Below are 27,132 nucleotides of genomic sequence, written 5' to 3'. Positions count from 1 at the left end.
GGGGAATGTGTCCAGCCAAGCCTGAGGAAAGTGGGGCAGGTCTCTTGGACACAGTGACCCTGAGATCCTGCTTGAAAGACAGATACTAAGTTTTCAGACCAAGTACGTGTGGGGAGGAAAGTGGGGCTGAGTGTGGTGAAGAGTGGGAGGGTGGGAAGGAAAGGGGAGAGAGCTCTGCAAAGCAAAGGGAACATCTGAGTAGCTGGCACAAGGCTTTGGAGTTGAGACTTAAGAAGGAAGTAAGTTGGCTAAATGATCCTCACCCCCTTCAAAATCCCACCACCCTCTCCTTTATCACTTCCTCCCACACTGGGGTGAGCTGGTTGTTCGGACTGTACATGGATCCCCACAAGTCTCTGGAAAGTGAGATGGTTTCTTCTGAAGACTTCATCTTTAATGATGCTCAACATTCTAATAGCAGGTAGATTAAGTCCATCAGAAGAGGATCACACATGAGTCCAGAAATGTGCCTGGACACCTGACTCCCACCCCTCAGCACACCCAGCCAAGAAGCATGCAGATAAATACTAGAAAGTATGAGCTCTCCAAATGCGCCTATGAATTTTCATCCTTATCCTCCGGAGCTGTCTCATGCTGGCTGCCTGCCTCTCTGATGGGGCTGTGTTAAGCTGCTCTAGGGTTCAAGGAAGTTACAAAGTTAGAAGTTCTTCCCATTGTTTTCCATGAATAATATAAAGTATTGACTAAAATAAGTAATTAAGCCACAGATTGTCATGATTGATTCCAGTCAAAATCCTAGTCGATATTTATACCAACATGGGTCAAGACTTAAGTGGTGTGAGCTTCTCCTGAAACCAGGTCCTGTCCCGGTCAAGGTTTAAACTCACAAGTCTCTTCTGTCCCAAATACATTGTTAGCAATATCAACGGAACTTGTGAGAGAAATACCTGGGGTGCATTTTTTGGCTGTGGCACAAAGAATAATAAATCCTCCTTGTTATGGACTGAACTCTGTCCCCTCAAAATTCATAGTTGAAGCTTTAAGCTCCCATGTGACTGTATCTGAAGATAGGATCTTACTTAAGGTTGAATTAGGTCCTAAGGGTGGGCCTCAAATCCAATAGGACTGGCATCTTTATAAGAGGAGGGAGAGAAAGCAGCTCTCTCCCTCCGCCCCGAAACTCCAGCCTGTGCTCACACAAAGGAAAAGCCACAAGACACAACAGTCTGGGAGGGAGCTCTCATTAGAAGCCAAATGCCACACCTTGACATTCAACTTCCAGTATCCAGAACTGTGACAAGATACATTTCTGGTGTTCAAGCCACCTGGTCCATGGCATTTACTATGGAAACCCAAGCAAACTCATCTGCCCCCTTGGGGAGATGTCTTTGCTCCTCCTCAGGTAAATCTCTTCTACCAGCTTCCACAACCCCAGACTCTTCACTGGGTGAGGAAGAAAAGAGAAGGGTCTGTTCCTGAACCTCAACCAACCAGAAGCTAACACTCCTGACGGGAGAACAGGAGTCACCTGGTCCTGCACAGACTTCTGCATCCTTAGTTCCTCTCTGCCCTTAATAAGATGAGGGGTAGGAGGAACTCCTAGGAAGGAAAATGAAAATAAATGACCATAGCAGGAGCGCACTGAACCTCCACATCTTAGCAGGGTTTCAAGGGTGTTTCAGAGACCGTCCAGGTTACAGTACATCTTTGCTGGAAAGATTGCTCCTTTCCTGGTTTGGAGGCAAATGGGCACCTCTGTCCCCAAGACCTCTCTGGGGAGTCTTTTTCTCTAGAGAAACTAAAGCCAGTCCACCTACACATGGCAGCTCCTACTTCTCGGCCAGCAGGAAGCCTCCTCAGTGAAGAATATTCCCTAATTACCCGCACACATCCCAGCAGAGCGCGAAAGTGTGAGCAGGAGGAGTGATGAGGTCGCATCTGGAAGACTCCTGGAGAGAAAACGGAGGCGCTCCCTCGCCGGCAGTTATGAAGAATTCATGGATATTCTTGCCGCAATCCCTTCATTTAGCCAGAACCCTTGCGAAAGAGGCATGCATAATTGAGAGGCCAAAACCATCGGCTTCTCCAGGAGAGCAGAGGCAGGCAGCCCGCGTGCGGTTGGGTGCACACGCACAGCGATGCAGGGCGGCCCTCCAACAGCGTCGTCTGTAGCCTCGGAGTCACTTTATATTTCGTGCCTCAACACACACCGGCACCCTACCCAGAATGGGGTATTTCTCATCTAAGCGGATGGGTGCTGGACAGTCCCCTATGGGATGGACAGTGTTGGAAGCGTCTGTCCATCTCACGGGTGGTTGGTCTAGAATCTAGATAACTGTTTTCTAACTGCAAGTCATGCCACATTATGGGTCAGAGAATCAATTTATTGGGTCATGGTCAGCATTTTTAAAAATGAATGTATTAGAATAGAATAAAAATTTTCGGTATACACACATACACACACGTGTCGATGTAAAATGTGGATTGCAATAAAAATTTTGAGAGCCATTGGTGTCTATGACCTTTAAGTCCCTTTTAAACCCGAAATTCTATAATTCTGTGAATCTTCTACTTTGTGCTGAGCACTGAGCAGGGCATTGTGGAATTTGAATGGGTTGAAGATGTTCCCTGGACTGAGGCCCTGGTCCAGGGAGGGAAAGCCAGTAAATAGTACACTTCCAAGCTCCTAACCTTAGCCAGGCACTCTGCTAAGCTCTTCTTGCATCTTATTTCTTTTAATCTTAGCAAAAATCCTGTGAGATATCTATTTTTCTTTCCATTTCCTGGGTGAGGCAGCAGGCTCAGAAAGGCTGATTAGCCTGACGTATGTCACATAGTGATCACGGAACACGAGACGACGTGAAATGATGAGGGAAGGATTCCATTCCCAAGTACTTGCTTTGGGTAATAATAGTCACAGGGTGTGAGAGAAGGGATCAGTGTGAATTGTCCCTACCGGCTGACTGGTTCTCTGTGGTAGCCTTTGTGGACGAGGCCCTTCTAAGTTTGGGGGAGCAGAATAAAGAAAGAAGCAAAGGACTTCCTGGTGGCACAGTGGTTAAGAATCCGCCTGTCAATGCGGGGGACATGGGTTCAAGCCCTGGTCCGGTATAATCCCACCTGCTACGGACCAACTAAGCTGGTGTACCACAACTACTGAGCCTGTGCCCTAGAGCCCGCAAGCCACAACTACTGAGCCCACATGACACAGCTACTGAAGCCCATGGACCTAGAACCCGTGTTCCGCAACAAGAGAAGCCACCACAATGAGAAGCCCCTGCACCCAACAAGGAGTAGGCCCTGCTTACTGTAACTAGAGAAAGACCGCGTGCAGCAATGAAGACACAACAGAGCCAACATAAATAAATAAATAAATAAATAAATAAATAAATAAATAAATAAATATTAAAAAAAGAAAAGAAAGAAGCAGAATAAAATTGAGACCAATTCAAAGCACAGGGACTGCATTCCAGGCTCTGTGTTAGACCCTGGAACACAGCAATGGGCACCAAACATCCCTGTCCCCAAGGAGTTTAAACTGGAGAGCAGGCACTTGTAGAAGGAAGCATTTGGGGTAGATGCTGCCTATCTTTATAGCTGAGGTCCTATTTGGGAGCCTTGAGCAATTTCCTGTTACTTGGAACTTATAGTTGTAAATAGGTGGCCCGTGTAAAAAATATTCTTTTTTCCCAGGCCACCGGGTTTCACTGATTAGAAAAAGAACAATTTACTGAATAGCACAGAAGGGAGGGAAGAGCCTGGTGCTTTTTCAGAGCAGCCAAGAATACAATCAGTTTCTCAGGCAGGGAAGGCTCTCAATAAAACCCAGGGTTTTATCCAACCAGGCAGGGTGTGGGCTTGGACGAGATTCACCGAGGATGCTTCATGTGCAGAGCTGGTGCCAGGCATTGCTCCAAAGGCCCGATCACCCTTTGGGTGTCTTGTCTTTGCTTCTCAATCGTATGCCTTGCCTTATTCTGGTTTGCCATGCCAGGGCTAATGTATCTCCCTGGTGTTTCACTGGTACCCACCATCCACTTCTCTCCAACGTGTTCTCATCTCCGTATCACATCTTCTAACAGAGCCAGCCACTGTGTCCTGGATTTCATTCTTTGTCCTATTCTGTGTTCCTCTACCAGCTTTTCTGTTTTTGCAAAAGCCAGCAAAATGTCTCTTTGTCCATCTCCTCTCTTTCTCCCACTCATGTCATTCCCCATTCATGTCTCAAAGAGTGCCTGTAAGGCATCCTTTACACACAGAACACATGCCAACTTCCTCAAACACCTGCCATCTCTCAAACTAAGCTCCTTTAGGAAGGTTTCCCTGACGGTAGATCAGAAAGACACCATCTCACCACACAGAAACATCCTTTTTATAAAACTGCTCCTCAAAATGAATGCAGAGCAGCAGAAACACAAAATCATTAAGAATAGCAGTTTCTTTACCTTTGCTGTGTGGCCTGAGGACAGGTGTTTCCAATGGGGGAATTCCTTGTCTTTCTACTACCTTATCCTGTGGTACCTACAGGCTGGGAGGGTTCAGCCAGCAGAGGCAAGGTTGGGGTAGACCAATCCGTTCACACACAGCTAGTGTTTATTGTGTGCAATGCTCTGTTGTGGACATACGTACTGGGGATACAGAAGATGAAAAGAGAAACTCTGTTCTTCAGGAGCTTGCAGTTGAGTTGGAAAAGGAGGATGCAGACGTATTTGTAAGAATTCCTGACGGGGGAGGGAAGCCAAAGGGGAAGGGACACGTGTGGTTCCCAAGGGCTCCGGTCAGATGCCTGGCTTGTTTGTTTGTTTCTCTTTTCTCTCAGGCCCAACGGGCCCACAATCTTCCCAGGAACCATCAGACAGCTTCTGGGTTCTCAGCTTCCCCTCCCCCAGCAGTGTCCCCGCCTCTCACCCGCCCTGCCTTCCTCCCCTTCCCCCACCCCCGCAGTCAGGAGAGGGCTCCCCGAGGATGGATAAGAGCCACGGTTGCATCCTCCAGGCACTGCGCTCAGGGCTGGGAGGACACCCTGATGAGTCAGGAGCTTGCAGCAAGTGCTGAGGGTATTAAATAATACAAAACTCAGTGTTTGGTTTTCAAAATAACCCAAATAAAAGCAAAATATTTTCTGCCTAATTTTGTTCATGAGAGTTTCTCGGCTCTTTTATTACTTTTATGATACAAATATTTCATGACCATAGTTTCAAAAGAATAAATGAATATGGAAATATACTAAGTACAATCTGAAAGCCACTCTTCACCCCTCCCTTCACCCCACCCCGAGGCGAGACCGTCTGCCCACTGACTCACCTCCATTGCCTCTCAAGATACACACGGATATTTATGTTATCGATGAATAGGATCCCATACTCATTGCTCTGATGATTTTTGTGTAATAATAGCATTCAGAGATACATAGGTACATTAGCTATACACTATTTTTTAAACAATTGTATAGCACTCTGTAAAAGGGAAGAACAGAAACGAACCTTAAAATATCCTTTCTGATGGTGATCTAGGTGGTGCTTGTTTCCATTATTAGACAAAACTGCAGTCAGCACAGTTGGAGCTGGTTCCTCATGCCCTTGCATATTTATCCGGAAAAGAGAATCTCAAGGTGGAATTGTTGACCAAAAGAGAAAACACACTTAAAACATTGATTGATATTTCACGTCTGGCCCAACAGTATGTGAAATGCTCTTTTTTTGCACCCTCAACAACCCTTGTTATCACCAATATTTAAAAACTATTGCCAATCTCTGGCAGGGTATGGAGTGGAGAACGTTGTTGTTGTTTAAATTTGAACACCTCTGCTTACTAGTTGGCCCGAAGCACTTCTCGTATGTTTGTTTCTTTGTGTTTCCTTTCTGCCTATTGTCTATTTGCCTGTTCTTATACTGGGGTGTTCATGGGTACGGAGATGCACTGCGTCCCTCACATGTGCTCAGCTTCCCAGGAATTCCAACATGTGCAGGCCGCCTGTCTTTATCGCAGTGCAGGAGTGCCTTAGGTATTCTGGATACCAAATGAAAGCTGCAAATGTAATGGGTTCCAAACTCATCAGCCAGAAGCGAAACTCTCCTCATTTCCCTCTAACTTAATTTGATGTCCACTCTTTCCACTAGATGGCAGAACCTGAATCTCAGACCCAACCATCATGGCTCTATTCCTCGGCTTGGGGTCAGTTTTCTGGGGCATGGGTACCAAGGTGTTGCTGGCAGGATGCATCTGGTCTTCAGTCACATTTTGTCTATACTGCCTCCCCTGAGACATACTTTGTATCCTCTGGTTGTTGATCTTTAAGTTAAAGCTGAGTCATTCTTTGTTCCCGTTGAAGGTGATTTGACTTGCTCCTTCAATGCCATTATTTGGTGTACTGGGATAATTTGGCTGTTTTTATTCATGTTGGACATGAGAGAAAACTCTGAGTACCTGTCAAAGCCATCCTTCCAGACACACCACACAGGTATTTTTGAGCCACTGCTCTCCCACCACACAGAGCTGGGTCAAGGAGAGGGAACATTAGGTCTTGTGTATCCCTGGGCTCCACTTAAGAAAAAGGGATGTAAGACTCTCTGTTTCTGAGTTTTCTGTCACTAGTAACACACACACACACACACACACACACACGCGCGCGCACACTGCCCCTGAGACACCAGCGCAGCCTGTGGTGGGGGCTGCGGGCAAGATTTCTTTTTGAAGCCCACAAGTTTCTCAGTTGTCTTTATTTCCCTTTCAACTCCTTTTCTTCCTGAAGCCACCAGAATCTTGATTGAGCATAGAGACAATCAAATTTCCAGATTGAGATGGTTACAAACACATTTTTCCAAATAGTTTTTCTATGCCACGTCCTAGGCTTTTGAAATTTGAAAACTGAGAAGGTACCCCTTTGTTCTCTGCATTATGCTGTGTTATGTATTCTCTGAGGCAACGAATGTAGAACACCCTTGCTGCTGCCGAGATGAGGAGGGGGCATCCGGCGGTGGGGGGCGAGGGGGGGCGGACAGGCAGCAGGTATAATAGGAGGTAGAGAAAAGTCAGTTATATCAAAATATTATTACACTGCACCAATATTTCTTTTACTTGCCTTTTAACTTTGTTTATGGAGTCTTTTGTCATGCAGACATTTATAATTTTTGTACAGAAAAACCTGTCAATCTTTTCCTTTATAAATTCTAGGTTTTGTATCTTACTTAGGAAAACCTTCTGGTATACAACTTAAAAATATATTCTCTGATAGTTTCCTCAAATGCTTAAAGAATTTTGTTCTTTACCTTAAACTCTTCATCCCATCTTGAATTAATATTTTTGTACAAGATCAAGAAAAAAAAGGTCACTCTCTGTGTCTGTTTCTGTGTCTGTCTTTCTTTCTGTCTTTTCCTTTGAGATAGACAATTATTTTCCTAACACCATTTAATAGTGAATACTTTCCCCACTGCTTTAAAAAAATCGTTGTTATAAACTAAGTACTTGTAGGCACACAAATCTTATTTTAAACTGTATTCCAGAGTATTCCCGACACAGAGTAAGACTACGGATGGCAATTGTAAGTATGTTGCTTCCTCAGTTGGCTTCCTTTCCTGTGTATATTTCATGAAGATGAATGTGATTCTAATGCCTAAAGATAATGTTTTCAAGCAGCATGTTTCTAAATTTAAACAAGTGGCTTCATTTTTGATCCACCTCTAAAAAAACAGTGAACTCTTCCAATTCTGGAAGGAAAAAAAGTGCTTATGCTAGACTCCTAAGAGATATTAAAAGATCATTTTGACTGTATGTAATTTTGTATGTGATGGGATCCACTTTGTTCTTTAAGTGTGCCTTTAGATACATTTTGAAATTTATTTGTTGATTATTCTTCTGTTCAGGGTTTCTGCCTACTGGGTCAATATTGGCAATCCCATATTCCTAAAATACCATTTATTTCATCTAGATATTCAGAAGTATTGGCTTAAAGTTGTACCTCACATTCTCCCAATATTTAAAATTTAATTCATGTCTTCTTTCTTATTTCCATTGTTGCTTGTATAGTACAATATATTTCCTTTGATCAAGCTAGCCAGGGTTTTATCTACTTTATTGGTCTTTTCAAATGACCATATTTTATTTTTATTGATTAGATATTCTGTTTTTATTGTTGTTTATTTTATATCTTTCTCATTTATGGTTATTTGTTTCCTCCATTGATTCTACTATTCATTTTCAAGTTTTCTGTTGTAGTCAACATTGGCCGTTTGCTATAGCTCTGGCCAATGAACACGACTATGATTTGGGGAAAACATTTGTTTTCCTGTAAAATGGGATGGACAAAAGCTAACACACTCTTCTCTTTCCTGCTTAGACATGAGTGCAATATCTGGAGAAGCAACACGTATCTTGAGTGATAAGGCAAAGGCTAGCAGAATTTTGAAACCATTGGCTGGATGCTGTTTAAGCACTGAACCAATGCCAGTAAGTGCCCATCGCTGGACTTCCTTTTAAGTAAAGAAAAGCAACTGGTTCTCTTTTTTTTAAGGCACTGCATGTTTTTCATTTGTTTGTTTGTTATTTGTAGACATTTTCCTGTAGGACATGTATACCTACTGAATTTACTTCTAACGTTTCTTGTTCTCTAAGAATGTCACTGAAGACTATAGATTTCTTTGACCACATTCCGTGGGATTTACTATATAACTTTCTCATTCTTTTATAGCTATTTTGTAATATTTGTTTGAATTTCTATTTAAACTAGGATTTCTCTTTTGGAGTAAATTTCCCTTATTTCTCTCTTAAGTTCTACGTTGAATTATTTTGATCTGAGAACATGGCTCATAGCATTCTGACCATTAAACATATTGAGATTTCTCTTTTTGACCTGAACATAGCTGATTTGTGAACATTCGGTTGTGTTTGAAAAGCAGGAGCATTCTCAATTTTTTTAATTCATTTTTTTCTCTCTTTCTATATCTATCATCTACCTATCTATCTATACATCTGTATCTGTTGGTCTATCTTATTCATTTATTTATTTTTACATGATTGCTTTGTTATGAAAATCTTCTGAGTACTTTTTTTCTCTTTAGCTTATTCTGCTCTTATTTTTTGAGAAGTGTATTAATATTTTTATTTTAATGGTAGAATTGCCCATTACTCCTTGTATATGCAAAAATTTTATGTTGTAACCATTTTGTTCATATCACTGAAGCTCATAACTATTGTTTCTCCCTGGTGGTTGTACTGTGGATTCAATAGCTACCACTCTTTCTCATGGTTAGTCTTTCTACCTTGATTTCTGTTCTCTGTTATTAGTATCTTTGTAGCTGTTTTTGTTATTATTTTCCTGGCATGTTGCTAAAACTTCTATGTTGCTTTATTTTGTATGTATTGCTACTAAATAGCCTAAAACCAAAAATTTCCCCAAAGCTACGAATCTCTGTGTTTTGATAAAGTTAAAATACTCATATTCATTGGTAGTGAAATCTTAGTATTTTTCCTGGTTATCTACCCCTATATTTTCTATTTATCATTCTTTGCAGTTGCTTATTTAGCCTTCTCTCAGATTTTTTTCTGCATTTTTAAAGTTTTCTGTGTTTTGTTATTCTTTTCCTTTTCATTCATTTCTTCTCTCAAATAGTTTGGATGGTATACATTATCTTTCAATTTCTCTGCAGATTATCCATATGTCTTTAATATGAAATTATATTTATTTTTCTTAAATTACCTAGAGTTAATAATTAGGCATTTCCTTTCCTTAAGGACACAGGATTTTAGCATTTAAAAAAATTTCCTGGTTTCCTTTTGCTCTCCAACCATCAAAACACTTGATCTCTTCCATGTTAAGAGCAGCTGATACTTGAGTTTCAGATGTTAAGTATTATTTTTTTCCACAAAACCATAACATGAATAATTTTTAGATTTGGTTATAAGTATTACTGGTTTCTTTCTGCTATCACTTTGGCACTTAAAATACATCTCTTTATCCTCTTGATTATTTTTTATAATAATGAACATGTTCAATCAACCTGGCCTGATGCTGACCAGTAATTAGTGAAGGTGTTGTAGAGCATCGCGCCTTCTATGAGGCATCTCCAGCATCCTGCCCCTGCTTGTAATCTCACTGCCACTGCCTTAGTTTGGGCCATCTCACCTTGTGACAAAATTCTTCCTTTGACCTCGCAAATGATGGCTCTGCCCCCATGTGAGTTAGCATAAGCTAAAAAAGTCCTCTTTTTACTCAAAACCACTGAAATTCTTTTCTAATGCCAGTTAGTGCCATTTATCTTGATTATTTCAATAGCTTTTACATTTATAACTGCTGGTCAGTCTCCCACTTAAACTGTGTGCCACTTTAGGAAATAACCCAGATTTGCTAATAGTTGTATCTATAATGCTTGCAAAGTGTCCAGCTCACAGTAGGTGCTGAATCAGCACTGGACCATCCATCGGATGAACCAATGTGTCCCTGGATGGTGAGGTTGCAGTGTACTGGTATCTGGACAAGACTCAGAGACTATCACAATGCCTGCAAAGCTGGGGCCCAATAAATACTCGCTGATGATTCAATTTATGAATATGTGACTTTAAGTCTCTTCAACTTGACAGAGAAACAGATACAGCTCTATATGACATTTGAAGGAAATAAAGACATTCAGCATCTTCGCAATCTGACCAATGTACTTCTAACATGAGGACATCATTTGGGATCAGTAAGTGTGGTGTGAGGCTGGGGGTTTGACCTCATGGGTTCCCCTTCTGGATGGATTATACCATGTCACCCTGATCTTTTTGTCACTCACCTTTCCATCTCTAAGATGGGGAAGAAAAATAAAGGTGAGCAAAGCATACCATCAGAACCAATGTAGACATTAGAATTCTGGTTGACTTTTCAGTACTTTCACTTTGACACTACAACTGTGATTTGGGTTGAACTATGACTGTGAATGAAGCAGACACACGTTTGAATGTGAGTGTGTGAGTGTGTGTGACAGTACTTTGAGCTTTTATTAAGACTCTCACCTCCTTGCCCCATGTAGGTGCCTTCCTTGTGCAGTGACATTTCCACAAACAGTTCGTTTTTAATAACATCAAATACAAACATACCCGTTAAAGCCACTTTTCCTGTGTGACTGCATAATGGTATTTCTGGATTGCTGTAGCAGGCGTGAGCCATGTCTGTGTGCACGTTCCCATCAATGGTGGGTGACAGGACCCCGAGCGTGGAGGGCCCTGGAATCTCCCCCTCTCCTAGGAATATTACCCTTTTGAATGGGATGGATGTAGGGAGCCACAGTCTGCCTGGAATCACTCCCTCTTCCATATGTTAGTAGCTAATTTTAATATATTTCGATATTTTGCCAACATATTACACCCCCCAGAAAGCTTTTCTAGACTCAATGAAAGAGGAATATAACTAAAGCCTAATTCATCTAGCAAGTCAAGAATCTACTCAATTAAAAAAAAAAAAGAAAAGAAATCAAAGTTAGAACCAATACGAATCAAAGTTTTAATGTAAAATCAATCTTTTGTTTACTTAAAAAAAAGCAAAATAATTATATTTGTGTACCTGATTGGACCATAATTCTCTTCTAGTAGGAGAGTTAATATATATTCTATCCCAACTGAGTGCCAATGGCTTTACGTATGTGCTGTGTTTAATCCTCTGGGGTTCCTTTTGCTACCCTAGTTCACTAATAGGGCATCTGTAACTCACACAGCTGAAGTGTCTTTTAAGCAAACTCAATGTGTGAGTGGGGAGAACCCAGCTCTCCATCACCTCCATGACCACGTGGCTCTTCTGCCTCTAGGCCTCTAATTTATCCTGATACTTTCTTCTCTCATGAGGTGCTATTTTTATTGATGTTTTTTTCATCGTTGTGTGTGCTCTTTGTTATATAATGATGACTGATGCCTGGACCAGTGGAAGGAGGGGAGGGAGTTAGGGAAGCTGGTTCTGGCCACCCCTCCATTGCCCACAGGAGCTTCTGTCTCTGCATCTTCTCTCTCTTTAGGATGTCCAGGTCCTGCTTTTAGTCCCATTACTTCTCTAAGATTGCTTCCAGATCTACCACGCTACCATCATCTCTACCCCAATCTCCCATCCAAAGACAAACATGACAATAACAAAGATTGCAAATATTTTCAAAAAAGTTATGAAAAAGAATACACAAACGTACTTTGAAAATGGAAATTCAGCGTAAAGATGAATAAGAGTCAGTGTTATAGATCCATCCATTAACAACAGAATAATTCCTTTGCAAGGTGCCTCGCAATGCGTGTATTTTATTTCCCTACCATTTAGCCTTTGTATCATCCTAGCCTGAAGCTTATACAGAATGGTGGGAATGGCCTGCACACAGTGTACAATAGGTCAGCACTCTTAGCCAGACAAAGGGCAGAGCACATGGTGGGGGGGCTCAGCGCACTCGGGAATGATTCAGGTGCGTGTCTCTGTCTTTCTTTTTCTGGAATAAATCAAAGACTCCAGCTTTCCAGGCTGCCAATTCAACACCTTTTATAGGCACTTAATTCACTCAGAAATTAAAAATATATACATACTCCTTAGAGAAAGTACCATTATTCTGCAGCTTGACACATGATTTGATTTTAAGCCTTTATATGTCTCCGTGACATCCTACTGTGGGTTAGAACCAGTCAAATGTCTGTGATGAACGGCTCTTGCTGCCTGGGCTGGCCACCTCCCACGTAGACTCTGCCAATACCCTCCTCGAAGAATCGTTTCCCCTCCCTTCCCCGCAGAAGCCTTCCGGGTGGCTATGGGGCAGGGCATGCACAAGGTATTTGATAAGAGTATCACGTTGTGCCTTCTTCCCACGAGCCCTCCTGTCTCCTGCCTTGGAAAATGGCGCTCAGGATCACCTGAAGGCCCATTCGGGCATGGCATCCCTGTGGGCACGCCCAGCCCCTGGGGTCTCCACCCTTGTTCCCTCCTCCCCTCTCCCCACACTCCTGATTCTATACACACTCTTTTGTTTTCACCATCACCTCTTCTTTCACAGCCTGTGCTTTGAAAAGAAGCTGAAATCCCTTCACTGTGAATTCATCCACCCCTTCCAGGTATGGTTACACTTTGGGAACTTTCAGTTACAAAGAATGCAGTTTGGGGAAGTGAGCACACAGGGCTGTTTTCTTAGATACAGGCAGTTTCGGGCATCCAGACACCCTGTGGAGTAAAAGGGATGACAGTGGACGAGGAGCCGCAAGACCTCACTCTGCTCCCAGTTCTGCTTTAACTTGTGTGAACCTGAGCATGTTACCGCACTTCCTCAGACATCACTTCTCCCTGTGAAGTGACAGTCAGGGAGGCCCGTGGAAGCATCCCTGGAAGCCGTGTATTTCACAATCTTCCCAAAATCTGGCTGGTAGAATTCAGCAGGTTTGTGGGAGAGCACTGAGGCTAAAGGATTCAGAAATATAGAAAACTTTCCTCAGACCAGGCTCCTCCTTCTCGTAAAGCCTTCAAGTTAGATATTTACATGGAGGGAAGTGGCCAAAAGCAGTAAAGTGACACTTTATTGTCAAAAAAGGTGGAGTCATCAACCCCATGTAGGGAAGTGGGCTGTTCTAGGTACCCCGGGGACCCTGCCACCTCTAGGTTCAAGCCTGGCGCCCACCCTCATACCACAGTCTGTTCAACTGCCCAGGGCAGATGCTGCCGGGACCCACGTGGGCCAGAGTCACATGTGTGTGTGACCTGTAGGAGCCAGGGGGCCACTGCCCCACAATCTGCCAAGTTAAACTAAAAGCGCTGGGTGGGCAGCAGTCCAAGCCCCGAAAGCCTGGAGGGAGGGGTCTGCCTAGAGGGAGGGCTTTGATTTACTGTGCATTCCACCGGAGTCACACCCGGAAATACCAGCTCTCATTGCTTTCAGTGTCTCGGAACCTGCGGCAGCTCCACTTTTCAAATTCAGTTCACACTTCTCAGACATCAAGACCCCCCAGATGAGGCCCAGATGACACACCCTCTCAGTGCCCTTGGACACACAGCCTGGAACCCACCAGGTTGTGTACCCTGTTTTCCCCAGAACCCCACATTCACCCCCAACCCTTGGCCAGGTAGTCCCCCTCAGCATGGGTGAACCGCCCATCTCTTATTCAGAGTGGACCAGGGCCGATGCCCTTCTCACAGCTCTCACTGACCACCCTGATTGTTTCACTTTGGGTCTCAGTTTCACTTGCAGTGTAGACCAGCATGAGGGAAAGAGCAGGGTTTGTGTGTTGAGAAGGCCTGGCCAGTGGCTCCCTGTGCGACTGTGGACACGGTACTCAGCTTCCGTACGTGCCAGTGAGGGGAGAGAGCATTCAGCCTCCAGGGGCACTGTAAGGGTTAAGCGAAAAGACACATGCAAATGCCAGCATCTCTGTGTGTCTGGTTTACTCCTTCCACCCTGACTACTAGGAAGGGGGATTTGGTCCATCTTGACTCCATCTGTGACCATATTTTAATTCCAGTTTGATAATAACACTACTTTTTTTTTTAGTAAGGGGCCATAGACACCTACCTCTCTACCTAGGGCTTCAGACAACATCTAGATATTCGTCATCCATCAAGGGAAGTAGCGTGGGGAGGAGAGGGGAGCAGAGGGAGTTTGTGTTCAGCCACTCCCACATAGACCCTTCAGTCCAGATGCTTTCAGTTGCAAGTGACAGAAACTCAATCTGAAATAAGCAAATAAGGGTATGTGTCTGCCTTCAGGCCTGACTTGTCCTACTTTCAATGATGCTTTCTCCTCTAGGTTTTCCTCCTGGTTTTGGTTGACTTCATTTCCTTGCAGACTTGCTCCATCTGTTAGGAAAGTTACCCCCAGGAGCAGTGCCTGTTTCCAAACAGCACCTAGAAAACTGTCAGGAAAGAACCTGATTGGCCAGCCCTGGGGCACTTGTGCACTTTCCCACCGAGAGGGTAGTAGCCCAGTCAAGCCACGTGGAGCTGATTCCTGGGGGTGAGTGGGCAGACAGTGTGCCAACAGTCCCCTCCTCTCACGGAGCCCAGAGAAAACTGCTGGCAACAATCACCCCGGGGGCAGTGACTCTGTCAAGTTCATAGTGAATATTACCCAGCACTATAATTGGTTTTTTCAAGCGAGCTGATTATAAAGACATTGGAGCCAATGTGTGTGTTAGACTTTGTACCCGGGCTTTCAGAGTCTTCATTTTGGTTAATTCACATCAACTGTGTGAAGTAGATATTATTATTTCCACTTTAAGGACAAGATGGGCGGAGACGAGATGAGATGAGAAAATTGAGGATCGCAGAACTGAAACTGATAAATGGAATTAGACTCAAATCCAGGTCTTCTGATTTCAAATGTTAAATTCTTTCTGTTATATACTATGCCGTGTGGCTTCTTTTTGAGATGATGATAACTTCTAGAAACTGAGGCCAGATGACTGTGCCTGTAATTCCAGTTAGAAAACATGAACCATGCTCCGCCTGTGGGAATGTGGATTTAAATCTCTGTGTCCTTCATCTCTGTGCTGCTAAGGGTTCAAATTTCATTGTAATATCAGTTTAGGCAAATTATCAATAAATTAGGAAATGGGCTGTAAGTCGAATTCTCAAGATAGATCCCACAGAATTCTGACATTATTGGTACCCTGGACACATCACATTGTTCACATCAGGAGTGACTGTATAACACGGGAGCCACATCCAAGATGGCTTTCCAGGGAGACCCCTTGGAAAGGTGGGGACCGCCTTCCTCCGCCGCCATGGTTCTGACATTGCAAGTCATAGCTGGGCCCCCTGCTCCACCCTAGGTGTGGGAGGGCTGGCAGACCTCCCCCTCCCTGGAAGCGGGCTCACCACAGCCCAACCTTGGCCAGGAGGCCACAGTGGGCAGAGGCAGAGTGGAGCAGTGGCGGTTGTTAAGTCCTGAAGGTTATTTCGGGGCTGCTCGTTAGCTTTAAGCCCCCATGGTTCTTTCCATAATAGCTGCGAGGAATAAAACCCGCTGCCCACACCCCTTACCCCCTCCTCCCACCCACACACACATGTCCTCCTCCTCCTCATGGGCCTCTGCCTCCAGCCTTGGACCAGGCCTACCACGCATGTGCAGGAGTCAGCCCTCCCAGGGCGGCAGGGTTGCGGTCAGGTTCAGCTGGCCTTTGGACAGTGGGGCAGCCGGGCCCACTGTGACCTTCCTGGCCTTGCCGTCTGGTTCAGCGAGGGGCCGGTTCACCGAGAGCCCACCCCCATTTGCCCACACTCCCCACACAGGAGCTTCAGCTCCCTGATGATGAAGGGTTTATAAAATGCCTGCCTGGCTGCGTCTCCTCAGAAGTGGAAGACCTCGTCTGTTTTCCTTCCTTGTTCCTTATTTCTCATTCCTCTTCCTCATTCCTATCTACAAACAGAAAAATCATTTCTGTAATAAAGTTCCCTTAACTTCAAGGAGTGTGGATGGTGAGAGAATACCATTCTGCCTAGAACGGGAGGCCACTTTCCTGATGTTAATTTTGTCTTAGGACCATTCATCTTCCTCTGACCCTTGAACCGGGAAGTAAATGGTGCATATCATGCATCTGGCTAATCCAAGAGGCAAATCTCATCCAGCAGACACCTGATGAGAAGCACTTGAGCCTCAGAGCTCAGCAGAAGGAGCGTTGATTGTTGAGTGAGGAGCTGCGATTTCCAAGGATTCCCTTCAATCAGAGCTCCCCCCAGTCGGGGCCTCCAGAGTCACAGAATACCTGCACGGCCCAGGCCACCCCATACAGAAGGACCCAGACACCTGCTGTTCGGGGCAGTTACAGCAGAAAGATTCCCAGCCGTGAGGCCCAAAAGACTGAGATTAAAATGGAAAAAGGAAAGGAAAAAATGCAGACTGCATCGATATGATCTGTCCATTAGGAAAGCATGGGCCTGGTTGAGCAAACCCCTGGGTAGATCACCCAGGACTGGCTTTCTCATCTATAACTATATCAATGATCTGGTGAATATCCAGCAGGCCTATGTGGGTGCCCTTGTGTCCAACCCACGTCAGAGGAGAGGAACAGATGTCTTCTCCATTGTGTGCTTCTGTGAAACATGTAGGCCGCTGGGAAATTTTACTCCGTGGTTAATTCCAGCATTGAAAGAGATATAGCTCTCCAAATAGCTTAGCACTGAGAAGCGCTCAGAGTCCAAATTAGACTTTTGGTTTGACAGTCCCTAAGGAGAGATTTCACCTTGGTGAACACACAAAGTGCAATTCTGGAAGGAAACCCCCCAGGAGTTCAGTTCACAAGAACAGAGAGCTCCTCCCAAAGACACGTAGCGGACCATTCCAGTTTTAATTTGATTAAAGTGGTAAAACAAATGAAAACTAGCTGATGGTTGTGATGTACGGTGATGGTGGTCATGGAGGTATAATTAGCATCCCCATTTCAGACGTGGAGTTGAGATGACTCAGCCAAGGTCCCACGGCCCCCAGGAGGCAGAGCTGGGGTCAAAACCAGCTGGATGCAGCCAAGCCTGCATGCGTGGTCAACAAGCCGTGCTGCCCATGCCAAGTGTCTGTGAGTGTGCCTGTGTGTGCCAGGCTTGGTCACATTATCTGTGTGTAGAGGGTAACTAATATGGATCAGAATTTGTGCCAGGGTTCATTTTTCTTTTTAAACTTTTACAAATTTTCTTGCGACATAGCAGGGCGAGATCCAGGCTCTCAAACAGGTCTCAAGAGCCCCAAAGTTAGGTGGTGTATTTCCACCCCCCATTTTTGATTGATGGTACAGCTTGCCCGAGCAGTCCTCCCTCTGCTTTAGATCTGGTCTTTGCCCCACTTTCAAGGTACATCATGACTCTCACCATCTCCATAGGGCTTTAAAAAACTATCATAGAAAATGCCCATCTATCACTGCTCTGCATTCGGATAAAATTACTAATTATCTGTACCAACCATCTGCATCTCAATTATTGCTAAAAGTAACACATGGGGTTTTCTACATGTTCTCTGTGGATAAGTGTGTTGTTTCATATAATTTTTACTATCGTAGGCTATTAACAATAGCAAATGGATGGATAAAGAAGATGTGGTACATATATACAATGGAATATTACTCAGCTATAAAAAGGGACGAAATAGGGTCATTTGTAGAGACAGGGAGGGGCTAGACACTGTCATACAGAGTGAAGTAAGTCAGAAAGAGAAAAACAAATACCATATATTAATGCATATATGTGGAGTCTGAAAAAATCAGTCTAGATGACCTTATTTACAAAGCAGAAATAGAGACACAGACGTAGAGAACAAACGTATGGATACCAAGAGGGAAAGGGGGATGTGGGATGAATTGGGAGATTAGGATTACATATATACACTACTGATACCACACATAAAATAGATAACTAGTAAGAACCTACTGTATAGCACAGGGAACTCTACTCAATGCTCTGCGGTGACGTAAATGGGAAGGAAATCCAAAAAAGAGGGGATATATGTATACATATAGCTAATTCACTTTGCTGTACAGCAGAAACTAACACAAAATTGTAAAGCAACTATACTTCAATAAAAATTAAAAAACAAAACAAAAAAACAGTAGCAAAGGGGTTACATGTAAGACTGACATCTATTTGAGTCCCTCATGGTAGTTAGCATAGGATAGTATTTTAGAGGTTAGTCTGAGAGACAAATGCTCAGGTTCACATCCTGGCTTCTTTGCTTACCAGCTGTGGACAAGTTTTCCTTGAGCCTCAATGTTCTCATCTGTAAAATGCAGATGATAATTGCACCGCTTTATAGGTTGTGAGAATTAAGAGAGAAAAATGCGTGTGAAACACTGAGTCTCATGCCTGGCTCATAGCAAATGTTCAATAAATGTTGACTAGAATGATTAGTTTATTATTGTGGTCACACCTATGGATGCTTAAAAGAAATTGATGAATGTAAAGATTTGTTGCAGGTCAGGGTAAGGATACTTGTAAATGTTGGTGTCTCTCCCTCTCCAGTAGGGACGAAATGCTTACCAGTGACCCCTGTCTTTGTCGTCACTCTGGAGAGCAGTGAAGTGGCAGTAGAAGAAGTCACCACGCCTTCTGTGCTGGGCCATTATCACTGTGGCCACAGCCACTCTGAAGCATCTAACTGTACGTGTCACTCTCCAGAGCACTGCACAAGGAGACTGGTCTAGAGACAAAAGTCTTGTCCCATGAGAGCTCGGACATCAAGGGCATTTTGGTGGCTGTGTGAATTAGAACATAGTGGCAGAAAAAAAAATCTCTTAACATAAAACACCTTTACAATAAAAAGAGACTCGAGACACAGCCCTCTAATTGTACAGATGGGAGACCAAGGTTCACAGACATAAAATGACCTGCCCACAGTCCCTCATTTGTGTGGAGCTGCCAATAGGATCCAGGTCTCCAGACCCCAGTTGCTCCTTCCACTCAAAGTCTCTGGGATGCACACCTGCAGGGGGTGCCTCTCTCCTTCATACACAATACAAGGTGAGCAGCACCTCTGAGGCTGGTGCAAAATGGCAGCACTGTCTCCAGTTCAACTGTGCACCCAGTAAGTACTTTTGTTCTATGCAGTTCAAGGATGTATACATTAAAATTATTATGGGGGTTACAAGGAAGTATAACAATTACTGTGGAAATCTGGAAGAAATACTTCCAAATGTGTGTGTTGAGGCATCATGATGGTACGAATGTATCAGAATCAGCTAAGGAAGGTGCTGTGAATAGGCTAAATTTTCCAGAATTTTTGTTCACATCCTATAACTTGCTTCCCATTAGAGAAAATCACGAATTAGACCACCAGTTTTCAGGGCCTGAAAGTTAGAATATCTCTCAAAAAGTCATCACGTCCATTAGATTATTTCTGTCAGAGTTATATTCTTAACCCACCATCAAGGAGATGCATGTCTGCAACTCTCTGAGGACATTTTGTAACCACACACAAAGTCTATACTCAGAAAGTTCTTTAGCGTGTCTAACCTAAGTCTGTCTTGCTGCAGTTTAAACAAACCACAAGCACTTACAGTATTCATCTTAGTGAATGTGGATGGACTGAGGCACGTAGAATAAACTCAACCCTTGTTCCCTTTTGGAGAAGCTTCTCCATATTCAGACTGCAGTTCTTCTCAAATCTCAGAAGCCCAACCCTTTTCATGGTATCATACACACATGGATGACTTCAGGAAATAAATTAAGTGAATGAAATATAGGAGTAATACAGGTACTCCAAAACAGGAGTGACAGGAGAAGGAAATAGAAAGTTATTTATTATTTTCAAAGCAATGAAGTAGGAGGTTGATTGGAAAAGGTGAAAGATGAGAGAGAGAGAAAAAAAATCTGTCATTGAATGATACTTTCATCAGAGAGGAAAATAAGCACCAACAAATAAAACTGGACTCATCTTTGCAAGTTTCACCAAGCATGAAAATGTCCCTTTAAAATTTCCCGTAAGCGGTTGCTGGCTAGGGGATTTTTCCAGTGTAAAGGGAATCTGAGTTCAGGAGGCCAGGGAATGCCAGAAGGAAAGGGATTTTTTTTGATGCTTGGGGCTCTGAGACTGTCAGTTTAAAAAATGAAAGTAATATAGAAGGGGCAAAGTGGCATTTATCATGCCATCTCTCCAGGCTCCTGTCTCTTTAATCAGCTAGCCTGATTTGCCCAGTAAATGATTTCTGAGAGTGTGTGTGTGTGTGTGTGTGTGTGTGTGTGTGTGTGCCCGCGCGCGTGTGTTGTAGCTCTGTCAATCCTTGGATTAGAACCAATGATTGCAGCTTGTAGGAGGGCTGTCCAGAGCCAGATTGTACGATGTGTCTCAGTGCCAGAGTATGAGGAGAGATAATTACTGAGAAGTCACACTCTCTCCCATCCTCGGCTTTCTTGTGGTGTCCTTCAGCGAAACAGTGGATTTAAATCTCCTTCCACCAGCTTGAGAGCAACGCAATCTGTCAGGAAAGAAAGAAAGAAAAAACCCGAACCTGACAAAAAAGAAGAAAAAGAAGAAGAAAAAAAATCATGAAAACCATCCAGGCAAAAATGCACAATTCTATCTCTTGGGCAATCTTCACGGCGCTGGCTGCTCTGTTTCTCTTTCAAGGTAAGAGCTTGCTATTGATTTGCCTACAGCCGACTCAGGAATTGTACAGTGTGCTGTAGATGATTCGCAGACTCTCGGAGTCGGCTCTGCTGTGCGGTTTGCAGGTGGAGGAGAGAGCGTTGGAGCAGCATGGCTGGGACTTCATCCTCCCTCCCAGGCTGTGAGGATATTGATTTGATGCTGGCTGCTACTGGAACGGGGAGGATGTATGTGCATAAGTGAAATGTGTCTGGGGCTCCCGTTCGGTACGTGGCTGTGGCTGGCCCCCTGGCTCTCTGTACATTCTTGCACACACACCATGGAGACCCATGCAAGCAGGGAATTACAGATTCGGAGGGCGGCGGGGCTACTAACGCGTTGCTTATGGTGTTGGGAAGAAATTACGAGAGGAAACTTTAAATATCTACCGGCCAGTAAACTTGCAAAGCTTCTGCAAGGAGCAAATGGAAAATGCCGGCTAGGCAGAATCAGGTACCTGTGCAGCGTGGTCAGAGAGCCAGCTCCAAGGGATGAATCAGTCTGCACCAGTGGTGGGCAGCCGGGTTAGTTTTCCATGTGTTTGGGGGTGTGTTTGTGGAGTGGGGGCAGCGGGGGATGGGAACAAGCAGATAAGAAGCTGCGGGAGCCAGCAAGGCTCTCAAATTCCGGAAAGCTCTCCTAAGTTGAAGGGAGAGAGGCATTAAGAGCGGAATGCTAATGTTTGGTTTCTTTGGGAAGCCAAGCCGCGGGGCTGCAGTCAGGGCTGGGCTTGCTGGGGGCGAGTACGTGCTGAGACGTGGCCCTGCGGTGCTGGGGTGGCTTGCGATCCGCTTCACCCTGGAGTCCATTCACTGCCCTGGGTGGCCCCGTGGTCTGTCCTGGCTCTCACGTCCCAGCAGCCGCATTACCTGCGCACCTGCTTGCCCGCAGCCACACTGTCCTTTGGGGGTCTGGCTTGTCTTTTTCTTGTTAACGACCCCTGTTCTCCCAGGGACTGAGAAGGGCAGAGAAACTTTCCCCGAGTGGCCCAGCACGGTGTCCCAGAGGACCCCGCGTGGAAGTTCCGCCCTGGCAGCTGCGTCCCCGGAGGAAAGTTCGCTCCAGGGTGGTGCAGAAGGCTGAGGAGTCCCACCCACCCAGTTCTCTTCCTCACTGCAGCACAGGGCTCTCGTGGTCCCAACTGGTCCCCACCGCTAGTCCCACTGACCTCCCTCTGAGGGTGGGTTTTGGGGACTGTGCCCTTGCCGTAGTCGCAGGGGCGACCGCACGGACCCATACAAGGTGGGCAGAGGGATCAGGCTGGGGAGGATCAAATGCGCGTGCACCCTCAGCTGGGGCTCAACGAGGAAGGAAGGGGGCCCTGGAGGGGTCTGAGTCTGATGCACGCAAGTCCATTGTGCGGGATCTCCTCGCCTCGCCAGCTGCTTCCAGCCTTGGGGGCACCAGCCTCAGGGTCTCTCTCCTCCCCCACGGGGTGGTGGGTGTGGGAGTGACGGAGGCCACGTGGAGGCAGCCCTGATAGACTCCTCTTACGTAACACGGAGCAGCAGCAGTGTGTGTGTGTGTGCGCGCGCACGCGCGTGTGTGTGTGTGTGTGTGTGTGTGTGTGTGTGTGTGTGCGCGCGCGCGCACCCCTGCTTAGGCTGGGTGAACAGAGGCTCATCCAGTGAGGTCAGAGCCCCAACTCCGGCAGTGAGGAAACTGAGTCCAGAGCCAGGCAGCCTCAGGGAAGCAGCATCTATCATGCTAACCACAGAAATGGAAACTAACTAGGCAAGGGGTGGAGCCAGGGGTCAGAGGAAGGAACTGGGAAGGTCCCCAAACCTCCATAATTTCCATCTGTCCTGAGGGTCTATGGCTCGTCCATCTGTAACTTCAAACTGGAAACAATGGCCAAAATTCCACCATCCACAGCCCCACTGGCAGCATGCCAGGAGCCCTAGGGCCATACTGAATTTACATATAAATTAGCATACGTGATTTTTTTTTCATTAGAAATAAATGCAGGGAAGCATAATATTTGCTCATACTTTGAATCATTCCTGAATAGATGGGAAGAAAGTGGTGGTGCAAAATTCTCCAGGGGGAATTCTGATTTTGCACTCTTGTTGCCATCTTGGGGTGGGGATGGAGGTGACTGGGTTATCCCAGCCCTCCTCACATTCTACCAAATCCTGAATTTCCTAAGACGAATAATGGCCTTATTTGCGCTACCCACCTCAAGCCAGTTCTGAATAGGCTTCAAGGTGTCATAAAAGAGCCAGGCTGCCCAATTTTAAGGAAAAGTGACCCCCAAGGCCCCTGAGCCACGCACCAGTTGGGCCAGCCAAGGTGATGTGTGTTTTCTCTTTCAGGGGATGGGAGCTGGAGTCGGCTAGCTACCTCTTATCAAACTCACAGAATTACTGAGGCAGCCAGGTCTTGCCTGCAATAATCCACCCCTATTGCATTGACCCAGTGGGACTAGTTAGAATGCAGTACACATTCTAAGGCAATTTTTTCCTCTCCTCTGTTTTTGTTTTAAGCTGGCTCTTCTTAGAGCGGCTACTTCTTGGGTTTCTTGCCTTCTCGGAAAGGTGTCTGGGGCTAGGGGCAGATGATGGACATCCCGCCTCCCCAGCCCCGACCTGCTCCTCACCCCAACGGCACCAGCAACTATGATCCAGCTTAGAGGGGAGGGAGTCAGCACTGATTAGCGATGGGTGGGAGGGAGGGGGTGATTAGAGCCCTGGGGCTCTGGCCCTAAGACTCTCTGGGGTTGATTAACCTGAGCTCCTCCTCCTTCCTGGGAGCCAGAGCAAGGACCGGGATTAGGCACTGTCCTTTTCAGCACACCGCCCACCTTCTGCCACTGAGAGGCTCTGAAAGAAATGGCTGTTGGTGCTGCAGCTTCTCTTTCTAGAAACTCAACCATTTCTCCTTCGAAGGATTAATGCTCCCTTTCAACACCTTCCGAGGTGCTTGGCTAGATTCCTGTCTTACCTTTCTCATTTTCCCTCATCTCCTCACATCCCATATCATTGTACCTGCCCACTTACCCAACAGCAGTGCAGAGGGGAAAGGAGAGGAGACGGGACTAGGTTCGCTCTTTCCTTCACTGGGCTCCAGCGACATGGACATCGTTCAGCTGGACGGATCGTCCAAGTTCCTGCCACTCACAGTAAACACTTGGGTGCCAGTTGCAGCCTGAGCTGGGCAATGCTTCTGAGATGTGAGGGGGGCAGTTGAGACCATAACAATGTTTACTGGCAAAGTGAAAAATCGGTTTGGGATGACGGGATCCTGGGCCTGATGTAAGCATTGTGGGCACTGCCAAAAAAAAAAAAAAAACAGAAAAAGGAAAATTCAGGGGAGATGGCAGAGGAGCTTCTCAAAGTGCACCCTGGCTGCCAGGCTTGGAGGTGCCAACTGGGGGGAGCCATGGGCGAGTCATGGGTAGCACAAGTGCAGCTTAACCTCCATCCTTCACATTCCGTGATGGTCCTTGGGACATTTGATGGAGGTGGCTGGAGGGTCCCAGCTGGGGCTTTATTACATGAAGGCCATTCTTGGGTCACAGCTTTAGTTGCCAGGCACACAGCCTAGTCCTGGTGCTGGTTGTTCCCTTTGTCACTTTTAAAGCCAAACATGAGCCCTGGAACCCCTTCTCCTCAGCTGTGACGTCTGCCCCTGACTTCCACGGTTTCTTGGTGGCCTCTCTTGTGGTGCTGGATGAAGGGTGCTGAGCTGTGTCCCTGAAGGGCCTCTCCTGGTCCCCTGCTCTTGTGCTCCACAGGGCACTGTGTCCTCGTGGCTCCCTGGGCTCTGCCCCTGAACCCATGTAGTCTGGCAGCCCTGAGGGGCAGTGGCCCAGGATGGGCCACACCAGAGCTGACTTCAGCCACAGTTTATCCCCTGGGATGAAGTGAGCTCTCTTGACCTCATAAGAAGTGGTGACTTTATTGAATCAATGTGGGACATGTGATTGTGGCACGTGCAGGAACATGGTGGAAGGATTTGCGATGCTCTTGCCATCTCCCGTGGTGGAAACACTTTGGAGAAGACTATCATGTCTGGGATTTGTCTCTGTTTCACATTTTTTAGGTCTGGAGCTCATGGTCTGCTCCTGCCCATCAGCCAGAATTACAAAGATGCAAGAAAACTCCCACTTTGCTTTATATGTAACCTCAGCAGAGGCCCTACAGACCCTTCCAATACTCTAATGGGCATGCCTTCCAGATTCTGGTTCTGGTGGCCTGAGCACAGCTGGGTGGGGAGCGGGTACATCTGAACTCAAAGTCCCGCATGTTTTCTGCAGGTGAAAATACTTCCCTCTGTGGGCCCTGTCTCCCCACCTGCCTGCCAGGCTGGGGAGCAACTCCCCCGGGTGTTGTAAGGACTCATTAACGCTTGTAACGCGGCAAACATGTGGTGCTAAGTGGAGCTCCATGCTGAGCCTGCTGGTATTTACACAGCTCCTTTCCTTTCTGCTCTACTGGCTTGTTACATGTTTACTTTATGTCTGTAGTCATTTGAAATTCAATAAAACTAATTAAACATAAAAATGAAAACATGCAAAAATAAAGTAATCGATGGCATACAGGTTGGATGGGATTGGGTACCACATCCTTCTGGGTGTCTCCTTCCATCTGGTGGCGGAGGATGTGCTGGTGAAGACCAAAGGGGATTTAGAAGAAATATGCAGGACCATGCCTCCCCATCCTTCTGTAGGAGGAAACTTCTGTGCAGAGGTGCAAGGGGGACGGGACCAAGGGCAGAGGGGAGGGGCCCTGGGCAGGAGGAGGGTGGAGCCAGGAGTTTTAGAGGGTAAAAACCAGCTCTAAGCTGGACTGGCAAGGGTGGGAAGAAGAGAACTCTATCCTCTGCCTAGACTGATTTCATCCAGTAATCTCTAGGATTTGTATTTCATGTATTTGTGTATTTCTGCAACCTTCTGGATTGAGCCCACCCTTGCTATGGCAGCTTAAACTTAACAAGAGCTTTGATTAAAGAGATGTGTGTATTCCTCTACCACCCCTGTCCTTCTTTCCTCCCGCCTTCTCCCTCTTTTCCTCTCCCCGTCCTCCCCCCTTCTTTCTGCCCTCTCTCCCCCTCTTCTCTGCCCTCCCTTTTCTTTTTCTCTCTCTCCCTTTTTCTTTCTTCCTTTCAGTTTTCTTCCTCCCTCCATGGGAAAAATAATTGATCAGCTGACAGATCTGGGTCAAGCTGGCAGGGGTCGCTCTGCCTCGCACAGGCTTGCCTAGGAGAGGAGGGGAGAATGTTCTCTCAGGTCAGGAGGAGCCCGGATGACATGGTGCAGTGGTGGCAGGGGGCCAAGGAACCGGTGGCGAGTTCATGCCCCACAGGGTGGCTGGGATCCCACTGATGGCAGTGTCCTCAGCTGTCGCGGGTCCCCAGCACCCTGGGGTTGCGCATCCCCTTCCCTTTCCCTCCTTGATGCTTCTGCTCAGCTTCTACACCCTGTTTGTTCCATTACCTCATTCTTCTCTCTGCTTGCTCCCCCCTTTTCTCCTCCTTACAAAACCAAGACAGGACATCACAGAATCTCCCCCACTTAAGTCATATTAGAGAAATGGCCTTTTGTTTATTTGCAAGAAGGAAAACAGAAACTCTGCCAGAAGAGCTCTGTAAGTCGTTTGCAAACTGCAAAAGAAACCAACAACGATTCACAATTTCATTGCTGAGAAAAGAGTATTTCAAGAGAGACTGTCAAGCTGAGAAACCAAATATTGGAAAACACATTCTTCAGCTCTGTTACTAAGGACATCTTAGGTTACTAAATTTGATGTTTTTTTTTTTTTTTGGTTTCTTGAAGAGAATTGTCCTTTACAGTAATAAAAGCGTTCAAAAGATGGTCTGGTTTTGGCTTCCATTGCTCACTCAAATTCACTCTCCAGAGGTACCTCCTTTGCTTCATCTTGGTGGTGCTGCCACCAGACTAAAACTCTAATCCAACCCAGACTCGATCTAGTTGTTTATTTGTCCATTGGCTGCATCACCTGGTGAGTGTTTATTGAGTTCCTGTTATGCTTTCTGCATTGTCGTAGGTGCTGGGAATATATCAGTGACCAAAACCAACGAAAAACAGAGTATGGCCTCCCAGAGTTGATGGGATTTGCCATCCTTTTTAATCACATTGGGAAGAACCAACAGGAATACCAGAAGC

The 27,132-nt window shown here is 45.7% G+C and overlaps 1 protein-coding gene across 4 annotated transcripts in view; it reads left to right on the top strand.

Annotated features, from left to right (window-relative positions):
- The first annotated feature begins 20,649 nt into the window (after positions 1-20,649).
- NTM (neurotrimin) overlaps positions 20,650-27,132 on the top strand; it is a 926,305-nt gene continuing 919,822 nt past the window's right edge. For 3 of the 4 annotated variants that reach the window (XM_057749996.1, XM_057749995.1, XM_057749994.1), the window contains exon 1: positions 20,660-20,987. In XM_057749996.1, the coding sequence (XP_057605979.1) occupies positions 20,906-20,987 (82 nt within the window). In that variant the 5' untranslated portion in view covers positions 20,660-20,905. Of the gene's footprint in view, positions 20,988-27,132 lie in introns of all 4 variants that reach the window. The other variant, XM_057749998.1, reaches the window with a different exon arrangement.

The sequence above is a fragment of the Hippopotamus amphibius genome, chromosome 9 (assembly GCF_030028045.1).
Source record: "Hippopotamus amphibius kiboko isolate mHipAmp2 chromosome 9, mHipAmp2.hap2, whole genome shotgun sequence".
Lineage (NCBI taxonomy): Eukaryota > Metazoa > Chordata > Mammalia > Artiodactyla > Hippopotamidae > Hippopotamus > Hippopotamus amphibius.
The sequence above is the reverse complement of the archived record's forward strand: the minus strand, read 5'-3'. Positions and strand labels throughout refer to the sequence as shown.